Source organism: Astatotilapia calliptera, chromosome 9 (assembly GCF_964374335.1).
Source record: "Astatotilapia calliptera chromosome 9, fAstCal68.1, whole genome shotgun sequence".
In the NCBI taxonomy this organism is placed as follows: domain Eukaryota; kingdom Metazoa; phylum Chordata; class Actinopteri; order Cichliformes; family Cichlidae; genus Astatotilapia; species Astatotilapia calliptera.
In genome coordinates this window covers 27,353,523-27,371,950 of record NC_137430.1, presented here as the reverse complement: position 1 = coordinate 27,371,950, position 18,428 = coordinate 27,353,523, and the positions used below count along the sequence as shown (strand labels likewise).

Here is an 18,428-nt window from a genome sequence, read left to right as displayed (position 1 = left end):
ATCAGGAAACACTACCCAATTCTCTTGGCCAAAGTTTGTTTTAAATGCACTAAGTCAGGACGCTACCTGACCCCATTTTTTTCAGATATGTTGCTGCAATCAAATTCAAAATGAACAAATATTTTAATGAAACGGTAAAATGTCCAGTTTAAACATTTATGTTTTCTGTCTTCCACTGTGAATAAAATATGGCTTTATGTGATTTGCATTGTCCCAAGAGAATTTGGTTTTTATCAAACGTGTGAGCATGTGTGAGAATTTAACACTCGGGAAAAACAGGCCTCAGAATTAACCTTGGGGCAATAAGACCTGAGAATCTGAATTATTTATTTGAAGGTTTAAAATTGGATTATAGGATGTGCTACACTAAAACCAAACTGCTCTAACATCACACATTCACCTTGAATATGGTGAATGTCATTACTTTGTTACTGAATCTCAGGCATATAGATGCTGGCTAGCCAGTGTTGTGTGCATATAGAGGTAGGTAATTTTAACCAGTATCTATCTGTCTCTGGTGGTGAGACATTAAGAGTGTTGGTTATTTCCATCTTATTTATATGTGTGCTTTGGTCTCATGTGAAGGAAATGGCACTAAAAAGGTTGTGGAGTGGCAGCAGGGGGAGCATGGCAGATGATGGCTCTGAATCTAAAAAAAAAATCGAAATAAAAAAATAAAGAATACTGTACTTTCATACTGCCAGTACTTGCTGGTAGTAGGCCGCTGTTGGCTTGCTTTCTGGAACTGTTCAAAGCATATGAAAATAGGTTCATACATATCACACAGCCAGATATGGTGGAATCTGTTGCTGATTATGCTGCTCATCCCAGAGCTTTACAGAGCACCTACTGTGACTGTATTTCAAACTGAAGCTGGAAAAAAATCAAACTGTTAAAGCAAATGTTTGCCCTGCTGGGTCTGCAGCTATCTACAAACGCACATAAACAAGGGGAACAAACACTAGGAGGTAAAAGGTGAGCAAAGGCAGGAGGACAACAATATACATAAATCACCATGCATGTCACAGGGAGAGACACTCTCCTTCTTCCCAAAAGAAAAAGATGACAGAAGTTTAAAAAAAAATAACTATAGTCTTTGATTTGGATTCTTACATGTTAGATGTTTGCGGATCAAATGGGACATCCTCACCAGATTGAGTAGAATGAGAAAAGGAGAAAGTGTGGACCCACCTATGCTGGTTGCCTCTTTTTAGCCTGCCAACCTCCCACTGACCTAGCTATTAATCTGCAGTACAAACGCTCTCTGATCTCAGGGTCTCTGATCCTCAAGTGAATCATTATATGGCTTCACCAGAGCTCCCTATTGAATGTCAAGTGTTTCCAGTTTGTAAGATGACCTCTATTTCAGCCTTGGTCTGAGCACATATGCAGCTTCTTACACGGGAGTCAGCTGCTTAGGTGGAAATATATTGTGCTTTTTGTAGTAAATTGTGGATCTGGCATCAACTGTTTTTTTCTGAGAATTTTATGTTCACCACTCTTTTTCCCTTTGTCTCTCTATCTCTCCATCTCTGTCTCTCACTATCTGCTCTTCCTTCTCCGCTATATCTCTTCTTTATTATCTGTATTTCTCATCAATCTTGCTGTACACCAGGGGTTATAAAGACAGCCTTGCCCAATATGGACAGAGAGGTGAAGGAACAGTACCAGGTATTAATCCAGGCCAAGGACATGGGGGGCCAGCTGGGGGGACTGGCTGGGACCACCACCATCAACATCACCCTCAGCGATGTCAACGACAACCCACCCAGGTTCTCTAAAAGTGAGTGCACTTTGCAGAAAACAACGTCTTGGCTGTTATGTAGAGCAATGATGATGGAGATGACCTTATACAGATTCACACATTTTTTTGATAATGAAATAAACACTGTGCAATTACAACGGGGCAGGAGGTATTCATCATATCTACTCTTTGTAATTGCTTTTCATTATTTGTCATTACTGCCTTACTGTCGTAAGCAGTCGTAAGCAATGGCCTGTTTGTTTTGCATGATTGCATCTACTGCTACTACTCCTGGCAAATAAACCGGGGTTGGTTTTATTTCGCTCATGGGGCATCCTTCTATATTTGGATCAGATTTGAGCATGTCGCTGATGCATCAGGGATTGAGCCAGTGTATTTAAACTCAGTATTTTACTCAGTATTTTATATAAGCTGCTAAACAGATTAATTCAATTGTAGCGTTCACCAGGTCATGTAAGAAGCCATGCAGGGGAAAAAAATCCACAATTCTGTAAAATCATTGATCTGTGAAAGCTTCTCTGCATATACTGAGCATAAATATTAAACTCTCTGCACAATGTTTTCTATTCCAAGCCAGCAACTGTATGACAGGAAAGCACAAATACTGCTCTGTATTGATGCAGACTTTTTCGGTATTTCAGGTGACACTGAATGGCCTCCTCTGAATGTAAATAGATGCAGTCAGACGGTCAAGCTCCTTTGGCTGCAAGGAAAAGCTGATATTTCCATAATGCTGTCACAGCACAGAGGTTTGGGCCAAGTATGGTGGCTCCTCTGCCCTGTCCTAAATCCTGCCTTTGTCTTCTTCTTTTTTCCATTTATATGGGGCTTGCAGGTTTAAATAATGTGCAGTGGTCATGCGTAGAAGCACTCTTTCTGTCTGATTCAGTAATATATTGCCGTATGAACCCACCACACATCTGTCTTTCCGTTGCTTGTTATTATAGATTATGTGTTTGGGAACTGTCAATCCCCTAAACCTCTGTGATGGAAAGCCAGCAGATGCCATTACTAATAGCGGTGTATAGTACCTGCATCTGGCTTAGCTGAATTAAATCATAGAAGCTTGTTAACCCAATGACAGTGCCACATAACAGCTGTTTGTTACCATCTAATAATTTATAACTTGATTTTTTTTTCACTCTGGGGTTTACAAAAAGTTCTTGTTCTATCCTTGAAAGGACACGAACCTGAAAAGACTTTGAAATGACAGGATGTTCTTGAGAGTATTTGATTATTTATTGATTATATTTAATCACAGCTCCTGGATTCACACATATGCTGCAGCTTTCCTCTCTCAATCCTTGGATCAATATGAAGGAAAAAGCTATGATCCACAGTAAAATTGAGGAATAACAAATGAGTCCTAAGATAGTACGCTATTATTTTCTTGTGGTATTGGACAGTTGGTGGTTTTGTTTTAGCATATTTATTTTTGAGAACCAAAGTAGGAATCCACTGTTATCAGAAGCACAATCACACAATTTCTTCTGCACATTTTGTTCTCTTTATTGATCCTTTCTAATCCTCAAGTTCAAGCAAGATTTTATTTGTCAAATAAAGGCTGAGCAAATAAAAAACGTGTAACTGGTCTTTGCTGCTTTTTTTTTTTAAAGTATTGTTTCAGTATGATTGGAATTTGCTTATTAAAATGGCAAAGCAGTGAAGCTGGTGCAGCGGTCAGGTTCAGCTGCTGGACTCTGATTAGACGTGCTTGCTAATCCAGTCATCATGAATAATATTGCAGTGCCTTCTGACATTGCATCATTCTGAGATTTCTTAAACTTATATAGATTGCAAGGACAAAATCAGTGGTGTAATTACCCTTAGACGTTCCAGGTCCACTTTCAGTGTTCTACTGAATCGCCCACACCACCTCCTTGAAGTCACTAGGTGTAGGCACTTGATTTTTAATGCAACAGTAAAGTTTTAATTTCTCTGGCAGCAGCAGAAACTGATAGTTCAAACTGATATCCTTCTGAGCCAGAGTAGGGAAATTTAGAATGAAAAAAAAAAGAGATGAATTTCTATCCACCACCTGGTGTAAGTGATAATCAATCAACCTGCTGCTTGTTTGCTTATGGATTTCTTCCCAAATCCTCGGCAGAAATGTCTGCTGTTGGTAGTATCAAAGCCCCTGGACTCTTGTGTATGTTGGTCTTACAGGTTGAGCCAACCAATTTCAAGGAGCCGAGCAGCCTTGATGTCCAAACACGTCAAAATTGAATAATATCATGCCTATAGCTACAGGCCTGACTTCAGACAGAGAATATCAGTTGCTTTGCCTGTGGGTGGATAAGACATCCTTGGCTCGGTGAGAGAATACTTAAAGCACAGAGGATGTAAGGAGCTCTACATTTCCATTTGATGACAACAGATGATAACAAATGAGTCCTGTCTGATTTATATAAACATATTTTTGTGTTGTTGTTGTTGGCAGGTTTCTTTCACTTGAGAGTGCCTGAATCGTCTACAGTGGGCTCTGCTGTTGGGAGAATCAAAGCCCATGACCTGGACATCGGAAAAAATGCAGAAGTGGAGTACACAATTGTGCCGGGCGATGGAGGAGCCATGTTTGATATCACTACCAATGAACACAACCAGGAGGGGATCATCATTCTCAGAAAGGTAGCTTCTCAGAATTGCTAATTGTTTCAAATAATGGTTGCGTGTTTTATTAATGACATTAACACACGCATTTGCTGAAAGCGTTGAGTTACCAGAAATGGGAAAAGACCGGACTGTGTCAATCTCTACGGGTCAGGCTGTTGCAGTAACCTGAGCATATTTAGTTACCAGTGTTGGTCAAGTTACTTGAAAAAAGTAATCAGTAACTAATTACTGATTACCTCTCCAAAAAAGTAATCCAGTTACTTTACTGATTACTTATTTTCAAAAGTAATTAATTACTTAGTTACTTTTTAAAAACACAATTTACAACCTGAAGAGGTGATAAAGCGATAGATCTTTCAGCCCAATTCTACTTTTTCTGCATAATCCATCATACAAAATGTAATCAAATGGAAAAGTATCTTTTTTTTACTTGTTTTATCAGTTTTAATCTTTTAACTCACAGTACAATAATATTGAATGGGTTGCATTGTTGTATTTTGTCATGTTTCTCAGGTCTTTGTCTGAATTTCTACGAACATTATTGCTAAGGATTGTCTTATTGCATTGGAGTCACACTGGGTTAAATATGTACACTTGGGTTTTAAGGGGTATTTATTATTTTCTTCTTTTTTTTGGGTTGTATGGAAGCCCCAAACGCAATTTCATTGTTCTTGACAATGACAATAAATAAATAAATACTAAAAAAATACTAAAACTTTATGCATCAAGCAAAAAATTTAATTATATGCACCATTCTCTGACTTGAATAAATTAGTTTAACATTTAAACCTATTTTCTGCACATTCCAGCACATAAAATAAAATATTTATTGTGTTTACACTCAGTCTTTCAAATAGAAGCAAGTAAAACACAGCAGAAAATAAATAAAGTCAAAGACTCAGCGGTCCTTTTGCTCTATTTTCACCTGTAAAGCAGGAGTGGGGAGGCGGAGGTTTCCCCTGGTGCAGGTGTGCCGCAGCGGTGAGTGGAAGAATCCGCGAGTGAATTTCCCATTATATCCTTGTGCACTCAGTGCTTGTTTAGGGCTTTTTTTTCGCTGTAAAAAGAAGTTTTCTTCCCACGCACAACGGACGCTCATGTTTTTGTCACTTTTTATGGAATCAAACTCAAAGTAAGGTCAGTACTTCCACGCTTTAAACGCTGCACGCTCATACTCTCTCCGCACTCGATATATTATCCATTGTTGATCTGCACACAGCTGTTGTCACTAACGGCGCACTCGCTTACGTCACTGTCATGAGACATTCTCACAAAAAAATCACGGTTTTAGTAACGCAGTAACGCAGCATTCCTATGGGAAAGTAACGGTAATCTAATTACCGTTTTTGCAATAGTAATCCCTTACTTTACTCGTTACTTGAAAAAAGTAATCAGATTACAGTAACGCGTTACAAATAACGCGTTACTGCCATCATGCATTGTTTTTTGTTATCTTTACACCCAGGATGTCCACATGGATAATATTTTTAGTAGTGTGATTATGAGTTTTGAGCACTGCAAAAGGTTTTTGTAGCATTTTTAGGCCATAGCAACAATATTCAAATAAGTGAAAATGTTCAGGTAGTCCCTCTTTATGTTATGTTGTATAATGCTGGACTAGGCAGATGCAAGGGCCACACCTGTGATCTCTCAGTTGTGAGATGTTGCTCTCTGCTTGAGTCCTTGCTGTCCATGCCTTAAAGCACAGCACGGAGACATGGCATAACTCTCTCTGAGCGCCTGTGCTATATAAAGCATTCACTCAGCACGTCAAGGCTCATTTAGTATGCCATATGTTCTTTCTGCTAAATGGATTAATACATCGAGAGCATTGTGACCCACAGCGAGAGGTCTTGGTTGCTGGCTGTTTTGAACCACAGAGCAAAAGTATCTCATTTAATACCAACTTCTTTCACCACACACAGCATTAGAGTGGCCATGATATCACTTCACAAAATGGTAAGTGGCACATAGTGATATTAGTGAAATGTATTACTCCTAGGATAAACCCACTGAGATCTGTCATCACATTTTCGAGGGGGGCCTGTAACTGCAAGAGGTGAAAAAAGGCCATTACAGCCACAGACTAAAATTAGAAAGAGAAATAGAATGGTCCAGCCAGCGCAATCACTTCTAATCTGCTAAAATGAAGCTATATTAAGACTGATTATGCAATCCATTATTACATTTAAATATGTATAGACAGTGCTGTGCAAAAGTCTTCAGCCACCTACGGGGAATGGAAATGGGGAATAAGTTCAGTGATTTATTGAAATGTGCATACATGGAGACACACTATGTTAGGGGAAAACAGAGTTTGTACAAGTCTGATTAGCTTGAAAGTACAAAGGAGTGTTAGGGCCACATTAAGAACAAAATGCAAAATGCCTTGGCACTGTCGTGCTGTGTGATACAACATACATTCTCTTTATTGCAGAAGAGTGTAACCATTGTTTCCTTGCATTTGTCCATTGCCAGCCATTTTGCTTTGTACAAATCTGGCCAACTCAGAGTTTGTGTGCTTTTTTTGTTCTGAGCAGATGCAGATTTCTGCACCGTTTTTTCAACGTCCTTATAATTATCACCACATAGTATTTATGTGCTAAAAGAGGGACAATTTCCTTGTAACTGTAAGTGTAATTGATTTCACTACAGAGGGCACTTTGTATAGAGCATAACAGCTGCAGGTTTTTTTCTTAAAACCACAACAGGAATCTTCACATTTCAACTTTTTTCCTGAAATAGAATTTTGACTTTATTCTCAAAATGATTAATAATGTATATATTTTTTTCTTAATGTGGTCCTGATACTCTGTGGTATGAAAGTCAGTATTTCCCATGACCAGCTTTGAATCAGAATCAGAATACTTTCTTAATCCCTAATGAAGGAAATTATGTAATTTTGCTTTTTGCTTTTTAAGATAGTCTGAACCTGAAGTTTTCTTGTCATGGACTAGTAACTAGTTTTTGAAGGACATTCAAAGCTTTTCTTTGGATGTTGGTCATGATGATCTCACATTGCTACATTAATGTTGAGATACGGGCTCTGTGTTGGCCAATCCATGACCAAAAGCTTACCATTGTGGGGTTTTCTGTGCAGGTATAGTTCGACTGAATTGGCAGTGTGTTTAGAATCATTGCCATGCTGAAAAATCAAGGTGTTGCCAACCAGATGCTTTCCACATTGCATTACATGGTAAATTAAAACCTACGTTTGTAGTTCCATTCATTTTTCCTAGATCCATAACACCACTGGCTGAAATGCAAAACTATGACAGAATGTATCATAAATCCAACAAAACATGAGAACAAATGATGTCTTTTTGTAACAGGGAGCAAGTTACAAATTTGGCATGATTTAATTTAAGTCTTTACAAAGTTGCTTGTTATGTATAGAGACAACACTGGTTTATCCAATGAGGTGCCTCTTTTATACTTGAATATAAGTGGTAAGACAAGTGTACAGTCAGGTAGAAGTACTGAAAGCAAATGAAGAAGCAGCCAATGTCCAAAGGGAAACTTTGAAAGACCATCAGAAGTATTGCTCAAGACCACCAAAAAAAAATGTGACCTGTGCTGCTACTCCAATATCCATTGCAATTTTTTGGATTTGAATAACACAAAATTAGTATACATCAATTGTCCAGTGTCTGATTTTAAAACCCTTTGAAAAAATAAGCAGAACTGTGCAGAAACATTTTTGTGGTTTTTTTTTGTGTCATTTTTAAACAGGTTGAAAAGTTACATTTGAAATTACTTAAAACAATTTACCTCCTTTACTCTCATTTACTTTCATTCCACTTCTGTGGTGTTAGCTAGATGCTGTATAGTGATCGAGTGTATTTACATCTGCACCTTAAATACATCACAAAGATGAGAAGAAAAAAAAGAGTGTGACCAGGTCTTTTCATTATTTTCTCATTGCTGAATAAGTGTCTTCGTGCCATTACTGAAAGCAACAGCCAGCTACAGGACACAGGCTGCAGGACACAAAAATGAACTCATTCAGCAATAATATGCATTAACCTGTCTATCAGATTTAAATGTTCATTAATTCAAGGTGCAGGAACGCTGTACCGGATTCTGCTGGTCCACTTTAACGCCTGAGTACACCTCATGATTCAACAGCTTGTAGAACCACCTTTAGCGGCAATAACTTGAAGTAATCATTTTTTTCTATGACTTTATCAGTCTCGTCACATCTTTGTGGAGGAATTTTGGTTCCAGCAAGGAACCAAAAGCAAGGTCCCAGCAAAGTGTTTCAATCAGGCTGAGTTCTGGACTTTGTCTTGGTCATTCCAGCACCTTGATTCTTTGCTTTTTCAGCCATTCTGTGTTATCTGTAGAGAGAAAAATCCAATTTTAGATTTAGACAAAGAGCTGTGACACAAAAAAGCAAACCTCTAAATTTCTTCAAGTCAGAATATCCTCATTAAAATATTTTATGCTCTGTTCTGTTGTGACCCTTTCTTTGTGATAAATCTGGTTAACAACGTATGTTAACACACATAAATAGACATAATGTCACTCTTACACCCACAGCAAAAGGATGATATTTCTCTTTGGACATTGAAAGCATTCAAGTCAATTGCCGTGGGTGGGTGAGTGCTGCATGGGCAGAGAAGAGTCACATTGCAGTCTCATTAAGGTTTCACCGGCCATCTCTTAAAAGGTACAGCTTTTAGAATGATGGCATGCATCACAAAAAAGTGCATTAATAGAATTTTATATAACTTTAATTACCACTGGATTGATTTTTTGCCTTCATCGGGCCATATTAATCAAAATCAAAGTCAAAGTGCCTATGTACACAGAAACACGAGCTTCCTGATGTTGATTTGTTTGCCTCTCCACTCTGTTTTGTTTTATGAAAGCATCAAGCATTACAGGCCTAACTAATACTGTGCAATATGTTGTTTTCAGCAGTGCACAAACTCATACCTTTCATTGCCATTTGGAGCCATAACACAATAAATAATAAACAGAAATGCTCACGCTTCCACAATTCTGCCATCATGCCAGTATCACTGGAACAGCTGGCAAATGTTTGGCTCACTATCTCAGAAAGTGTCATGTAACAAGAGAGAACAAATAATGTGAAGGTGTAAAAGTTAAAATTACCCACACAAGAAACTACACAGATGCACTCATATAAAGTTTTTCATGCATTCTCGCTTTCTCTCTAACGCATGGACAAAGAAACATGCAGAAATATCAGCTCTCAATCACTTAGCAGCTGACACAAGTCTATTGTTACACTGATACCTTCGTATTCTTTTGCGTATTTCACTTTAGCAGGATGCAGCAGACCCCTGTGGTGAGTTTAAATGGCATTTTCTATCAGTGGTATTGAGATTCAAGAGAAAAGGGGGGAAAAAAGTGCAAAGGAAAGCTACATTTGCATGATGAAAAAGCCAGAAAATGTCAGCATTGTGGAAAAGAAGACAATATAAATGTCAGTGACTAAAGATTATGCTTAGCATGCTTTTATAGAAAACATTTAAATGTGTTGGAACATATGTAATCGATAAGCCACAACTTTTTCTGTTTTTTTGTTTCTTTTTAAATACTTATTTAACAGCAACATTTAATTTTAATTTCATTTGATGTCATTAAATTTTTCTTGTCTCGTAATTATTTTTGGTTGTGTGTAATTGTGTATAAAAAGAGTCTTCCTTCACATGAAAAATCACTTGTAGAAGTTAAAGAAGTGGGTTTCACATTAAAACTTGCTTTCTTCACTAAAAAAAATCACTGCTAAGGAGTTACAACAGATCCGTTTTTGTCTCTCATTTTATTCAGGGACGGAGCATTTATTTCATCTGATTGCAGAAGTATTTGAAAAAAAGGTGCAGCCAATTCTGTCTGTATTTTGTGCCTTTCAGGCTTTTTCTGATGTAAGTGTCTAAAATTTTCTTTGGGGGAATGCGAATCTGCATTTGTTTTTCTGATCTATCAGACTGAGGTATTCGTTAACTGGTACATTTTTAGTACATGCCCCAGCACACGACTACACAAAGGTGTGTGATCCTTTGATCCTCCAAAAATATGCAGCTGAGTGAGTAATTGATTCACTGCTTAGTGTAAGAGCTCCCTCAGTATGCTCTATACGTGTGTGCATGAACATGTGCAAACCAGTGTGTGTAGATCATAGGCACGCGTCTGTACACTGAAAGCGAATAGTGGATATAGTCATAGCTGTAGATCATTATATCGTGACCTTCTCATTGACAGTAATGGAAAAACAGAATGAAACAGGAGGCAATTATAATGTAAATGAAGACAGTTATTTGTTTACATCAGGCATAGCCTCGATGGATGGCAGGGATGCATCTTTCCTGCTATTGTTTTACTTCCCATGTTTGATATGCTGCCATAACAACAATGCAGCATTGTGATGTATCCCCTACAGTAGCATGGTTCTGTACAAAGCCAGCATTGAAGGGAGGCATTCTGAGCCCCTCTAACTGACCAGACCCCCCACAGGGTAATTTGCCAAACAACACGTGCTCCGTCCCATCTGGTATTACGATATTAGCAGGAGTGAGAAAGAGAAAAGAGGAAGAATGAGCATTGCCTTGGAAAGGCGTGGGAAGCAGGTAGCCAGAGATGAAGCCTTTAAGAGTTGTTCACTGTGTTCCCCAGAATACTGACCTGCCTACGGACTTGTCTTTTTTCAGGTTGATAGACTATCCCTAGAGACAGGTGTGCAAATGTGCACAGATCACCCCTCACTCTACCGTTTCCCCTCCCTCTCTGTCTTTCTTGTCTTTTTTTTTTTTACTTCCCTTCCTCTCACACACATTAAAAACAGTGGGGTAGAGACAAGAGCCACATTGTGCACAGAGCAGAGTTTGGCAGACCTCAAATTAAAGACTCAGGAAGGTTGGCTATGATAAGAGGATCAGGCTGAGTGTTGGGTTCAAAGGATGATCATCTGTTTCCCAGTCTACCAATACAGGGAGAGAGGTAAAAAAGAGGCACAGAGGCATAGGGGGAATTTGTACATCCCATCTGCAAAGCATAAGATTATGGGAGACAATAGGTAAATCCACCAATGAATTCCCAAAGAGACGTACTGACAAATGTGTGCATACAGAGGGACATACTGTACATGGAAAAGCATGCAGTGGCACACAGTGTGTTCAAATACCACTATAGGTATATGGAGAAGACTCGCACACCCACACATTGAGAGATCTTGCATGATAACCTTGGGTTACGACGCTAGAATAGTTTTCAGTCAGACTGAATGCTGTTTGTCCATTTGCCTGTTTATTTGCCTTCTCCTGGGAGGGAAAAAAAGATGGCAGATATGTGTAATTGAAATGTGCGAGGCCTAAAGGAACAGCATTGTTTAATGACAGCTTGTGTGGCTTAATATTTGCTGGCTCACATTCAGGGAATCTATTTTAATACAGGACTATCTCCTCCCTGTAAAAACTGAATGCCCCCAGCGGCCACAGTGCATTGAATAAAGAGCATTTGCTGCAAACCTCTGGCACCACTTCCAAATCCATTACCACAGAGAGCGACAGTGGTCCATAAACCACTGTAGAGAAGTACAGACGACTTCAGTTGCAAGCTGCTGTATCTATAGCTTAACCATGAGTATATATAGACAACTGGGGTTGGTAAAATAATATATCTAGAACATATGTATGCAATATGCTAGGGAAAATCTGGACAGCTCAGCCAGATTTCCTGTAACCTCAGATGATAACAGCATTTCCATGCCAGTCCATCTTGCCTTACACCTACATGTATCTGGGCATCCTACTGGCAAATCTCCTTTTTTAAATAAATTTGAATTGAAATATTTTTATTTAAAAGGGGCAGTCTATATTATTGAACATATCAATGTAAATATGCCAGAGTTAGCCAAATGGCTATGTTTCATCTCCAGTGCCTGGCAGTTCAGACAAAATAAAATAAAATAAATAAATTTAACACATCATTAGATAAGACAAATATGATATGGTTCTTTGGATATTACAGTGTTTTGAGCTGCTGTTGGATATTTTGTTACAATGGTGTCATGTCTGGCATCGTTTTTGATTGGTTGTCAAGGTTTTCTATAGTTTATGTTCATGGTCTGGAGTGGAGTAAGTTTATTAATCAGTGGTTTGATGCTACAAGATGTTGAACTCCAATTATTCTCTGTGGCAAGCCTAACACCTTTGCGCTGAAGCTCTACAAACATGAGGGTGAAAATGGATTAATGAAATACATATTGTATAGAGATTTGTCCTCAGCTTTAATGGTCCAGTCTATTAAAAATCGGTTGCCATGGATTTTGAAGTCATCAGTTAGGATTGTTAGATTATTGTTAGTATATTTAAGTTGGTTGTCAAGGCAGTGTTGGAAGATCACTGCATAAAAATGCACAGAAAAAGTGAAAATTTATAAACAGCACAAAGCGTAAACTAGACACTCTTTAGACAAGCTTCATCTTAAGAATACCAACTTTCAAACAAACCAAATACACAGAAAATGTGTCCACGCTGTAGGCATTTGTGCTTAAATTCTGTGCTGCATTGTGCCACATTTATAGAAACATACATGCAACAATAGCAAAAGTACACTTTACATAGAAATAAGTTTAGTGCTTACTATAAAAGAAATAATTAGTTTTACAGAGTCCGTGAACATAGGTGTCATTTGTCACTCTGTCCTTGGTGCTGAAACATCTGACAAAGAAAAAAATGGCTTGAAGGTTTCAAACTTAGCATATACTCACCAGCCACTGTGTTACCAACCACATCGCCACAATTCAGTAAATTTAGCCATGTAGACAAAGTCAATATGACCTGCTGAGGTTCAAACTGAGAAACAGGGATATAGGGATAGGGAATAAAGGGGAATGTGCTGTGGTTTTTGGTATCAGACAGGCATTTCCCATTCAAAAATCTTTCAGTTTACAGAGAATCTGAAAGACTGTGAAAAAACATTGAGTGGGTGGGAGTTCTCAGGGTAATAATCATTTTCTAATTCCAGAGGTCAGTGGAGACTGGACAAACTGCCTGGAGCTAATAATCAAATAACCACTTGTTACAACCGAGATTTGCAGAACAGCATCTTTAAAACACAAAGCAGATTGAATGGAACAGCTGAAGCCTACACCAGGTACAACTCCTGTCAGCTAATTACAGGAAACTGAGCCCTCAATTTGCCACAACTCACCAAAACTGGATGGTACGGAGGACTGAAAAAATGTCTTCTCTGACAGTCAAATTTAGGGTCAAAATTTGGTGCAAAAAACATGAAAATAGGGATCCATATTGCCAACAACAGGCTGCTGGTGGTGTTGATGCAATATTTGCACACTTTGAACACTTTTAGTACAAATTCAGCATGATTTAAACACTACACCACAGCTTCCCTGGTTGTTGTTGTTGACTGTGTCTGTCCCTTTATGGCCACATTGTAAGTAAGCTCAAATGATCTCAGACTGGTTTCTTGAACATGAAAGTAAGTTCACTGGCGTCCAAACTTACCAAATCAAAGAGCACTTTTCTGGGGCTGACAAATCTGCATCAATGCTTGATGCTGTCACAAGCAAATTTCAGACCATATCTGAAAAGTTTTAACTGAGATAATACTTCATACAAGAAGTCTATAAGATTCAAGACTCCATCACTCTTGCTTATAGATGCTATGTTAGCGTACAAGCTGGATTATTTAATGTATTTAAATGTAAATAGAAAGAATGTCTTTCAAGATTTTGAGTTAATAAAGCAGCAGTCAAAGTCAGCCAATGAGTCATCCAGCTTGCATAAGGTGACATGTTTTTTCTGCTCCCAAAGAACAGCATGTTCAAGTGATTAATGTTATAGTGTTGCATGGCATTTAAGAAAAGAGTGTGCCACCAATAGGGAGCAAAACAAATTCGACTGATTGCTTGGTTTGCCTTTGCTCAAAATGTCCATATTTAGACTTCCCCATAGTCAATTGACTGTACTGAGAGAAGAAGCCTTTTTTTTCAGCCTTCCTGCCATCAATTAAGGACTTAATTTTACTGAAGCCATAAAGTGACTGCAGTCTAATTTCTTCATCAGACATGTCATTACTGTGCTGTTTGAACAGTAATCATTTCAGAGCATGAATGCTGTTAGCGCCTTTCAATCTCCCTGAGATACTAGCTTAAAAAAAAGGTCAAACGACAAACACAATGAACAAGCTGCTTGAAGGACCAAAAACTGTGAAGAATATTGGTTGAATGCAAAAGAACAAAGAAGACTGATTAGACAAAGGCACATTCATTCAAATGTCTTGAAATAACATGTCATTGTATTGTAAAACCATCTGAAACATATAATGCTCATAACCTATATATTTGTATAGGATAATTACAGTACCCCCCCAACAAACAAACAAACAAACAAATAAAAAACAAAAACAGACAAACATACACGCCAAAAAGAATCCCCCAAAAAACAGAGACCACGGAGTGGCATGATACTACCTAGTCCTGCTCAAAGACAAGAGTTGAAACTCATCTATTGATTAACGTGCCGAATGTTCCAGTAGGAGGTGAAATGAGTTATTTTAGGCCTGGTGTAAAAGGAGTCCAGAGATGGGGGGAAGCAGGAAACAATATGTCAGCACAGCGGGAGATTCAGGTGTCCAACACATGAATAACACCTTGCCGAGACGCCAAGCAGGGAGCAATGTGTGTGCACGTCTGTGTTTGCATGTGCCGTCTGTGAGCAAATACGTACAACAAGAGAAAAAGAGGAGAGAGAGTGACAAAGAGGTGGCTGAGGTGGTGCTAGGAGTCGATGAAGTGCCTTCTCTCTCCGGTGGCCTGGGGAGGCGTGGGTGTTATAGATTAAACTAGTGTCTCGGGGCTCATCTCATGGCTAACCCTGTCCTATTAAGAGTGGCAGCGCGAGTCTTTCACAGTCACTCTACTCAACTGCAGTGTGGACAGAGCTGCTGGCAAGGCTCTCACATGGCACTCCACTGTTGTGAACACTGGGGGGATGGAGATGCTTCGAGGCAGCCAAGGACACAAACCGATGTGACTGATGGCAGCACAATAAAGTGAGCAGCTCTTCTCCGCAGTGTTAGGACCCCCTGGTATTCACAGGGACATGAAATGGCTCTCTGGGGCATGTAAGCTTTTCTCTACTGATGATAAGCTCTTTGTGCTCTGTGGTCAGTTGACTGCTGATAGCACAATTGTGGCCCCAGGGCTTAAGTATTCTTCTGCATGGCCGAATTTCGCCGAACTGTCAGTCAATGATTGCGGTGACTTCATGAAGGTGTCATTCATTTTAGACAGCCCTACTAAACCGGCGACAAACCATGCCTCATAACTGCTCATCTCACAATCTCAGAGGAATCTGAAGCGACTTTGTATCCAACAAATAATGTGTTTAGCTTATTGGACTGGCTGTCATGTAGGCTCGGAAGGTATTGATCTCACAAGAAATAAGCATCCAGACAACACGCACTTTTGCTATTCAGAGAAATATGTTGGCTCACGCGGCTGCTATTAGAAATGTGTAATATTCTGGGCATGTTTGGCTTAACTTTGATTTGCTCTCGAGGGGGTTGGAGGGGTTGGTGATTCATAAGCAGTATTGTAAATATATAATACTGTGGTTAAACGGATTTAAAGCCGCTCTGCACATCACAGATTAACCAACACTGTTGGATTTTTCACCCATTTAATCTTCGGCCCTCTTCAGGTAACACAGGCATTCAGCACAAACAAATAAAATCAGCCCTCTAATGGCTTGCTGTGCTGTGATAATGATTCGTCAGTGGGAAAGACTAGATACAGTCCCGGCTATTGGCAGAAAACTATCCCCCCCCCCATTAGCAGGTGAGCATAGCTGAAGTTGAAGAAGAGTATTGAACTCTGCTATTGTTACAGTCAGAGGTGTGGACTCGAGTCACATGACTTGGACTCGAGTCAGACTCGAGTCATTAATTTTATGACTTTAGACTTGACTTGAAAAAATGTTCTAAGACTTGTGACTTGACTTGGACTTTTACACCAATGACTTGGGACTTGAATTGGACTTGAACCGGTTTACTTGAAAAGACTTGATATTTTACCCCAAATATAAAATTTAACATGCATATTATATAGAGATTGAAAATGTGACGTCATTCACGGGTAGAACCGCAAAGGATTCTGGGAACTCGTGGCAAGCGGTACTAGCGCACGCAGGCTTTCAATTGAAATCAGTCACACAGCAATAAAAAGAAACACAAAAATGTCAAGAAGCTGTTGTATTATTAACTGCAATAGCCGGTCGCATGACAGCCACGGGAAGCCGACGGGTAAAGAGATCGTTTTTATCGGATTACGTCGTTGAAGAGAAATTGTTCGAGCCATGTTTCCAAAGTAACAAAGACGCGACGGATGGCCTGGATTGCAGCCATTCAAAGATCAAATATAACGTCCCAGAACCCTCCAGCTCACAGGTTAGTCTGCTCCAAGCATTTACACGAAGGTCAGTCTGCTGTTGTAGTTAATGCGTCATTTTTCTTAACATAATTGGTGATATAGGTTACAAGCAAGTCTGGCGCTGAACAGAAATTGTGGCGCTATGCTCCTTTGTTTATTGTGCATAAATAGTGAATTGTCCTGACACAATATTGCGTTTCGCTTCTGTTATTATGGTACATTGACAAAAACATATACTTTTATTCACAGGATAAAACAGGTTTTTTGTATCACTAATTGCCCAGTACGATTACAGCATACAATATTATTGTCACTGCTACATTTCTGTGATGCTACCAGAAATTATTTCCACTGCTAATTAATTACCGTTGAGCTCAAAGGTCCTATTAATAAACGGTTAAGGAATGTGTATTTATGACGACGATTTGTGAGACTGGTAAACTTATGATACGTACGATGGTCTTTCGTTCTACACGGTGCATTTCAAGGTCCTGTACCCATCCGTCGGTAAACTGTACCTGGGCTTGTTGCAGTGACCTGAAGTTACTAAACTTCATGAGTGTGTGCACTCACTCCAAGAACCGTATGATTATAAATATGCATATAAATATGCTAAGATGAGATGGCTGACTTCATCTAACTAGCAAATGTTTTCCAGGCTACGTTGGTGATACAGTTTTTTTTAATATGTATGATATTTTTGTCATGCGATTTTAAAGCCGGTCCTACAACCGCATCCAAGAATAACATGCAGCTTATCTCAGAACTGTCGGTGAAAATTATTCTTGGAGCTAAGTTTAATTGAGCTGCATTTTAAAGAGGTGCAATTTCACAATTTGTGTATATTTTCTAAGTTCACTATTTTGTCATGTGTTGAGAAAAACACAGATTTTAAAATTACATGGTCTAATATTTACATTTAGCATAACTGCAACATTATTTTTTCGTTTTTTTTTTTAAAGACTCGAAAGGACTTGAAATTCAAAGTTTCAGACTTGTGACTTGACTCGGACTTTTACACCAGTGACTTGAGACTCGACTCTGACTTGCCTGACATTACTTGAGACTTGACTTGAGACTTGAGGATAAAGACTTGAGACTTACTTGAGACTTGCAAAACAATGACTTGGTCCCACCTCTGGTTACAGTATACTGAAGTGAATGCACAAACAAACGGTGAACTTATTAAATATGCATATCATCCTGCCTCTCACATCCCTAAAATAACCACCAAGGTAAAAAAAAACAAGACAAAACAAAAAAACAACAACAGCTGCAACTAACACTTTATGCTGTTAAGAGAGAAAGCTGCGAAGGCGCGAGTAGAAACAGAAATGAGTGCCAAGTGAGACGTAAATTACTTTTTTTTTTGGACTTGCCCTTATAATATCTCAGTATAAATCGTCAACGAGCTCATCCATTGTTCTGTATTCACACATGGGAATCTGTCGATGTAAGGACTTTTTAACGTGTGTGAAGGATAATACTGTACCTGTGAGACTATGATGCTGTGATTAGTCCCCAGCTCTGAATTAACAAATTCCCTTGGAACATAACAGGTTCAATTGGCAAGGAAAAAATAAATAAAGTTCCTTCATTCAGTATCACTGCCAGTGCAATGAAGGT

At 38.9% G+C, this 18,428-nt stretch overlaps 1 protein-coding gene across 1 annotated transcript in view; it reads left to right on the top strand.

Moving 5' to 3' along the window:
• LOC113029358 (cadherin-12-like) overlaps positions 1 to 18,428 on the top strand; it is a 102,964-nt gene that overhangs the window by 56,936 nt on the left and 27,600 nt on the right. The window contains exons 5-6 of the mRNA XM_026180189.2: positions 1,616 to 1,783; positions 4,206 to 4,393. Of these exons, the coding sequence (XP_026035974.1) occupies positions 1,616 to 1,783; positions 4,206 to 4,393 (356 nt within the window). The remainder of the gene's footprint in view (positions 1 to 1,615; positions 1,784 to 4,205; positions 4,394 to 18,428) is intronic.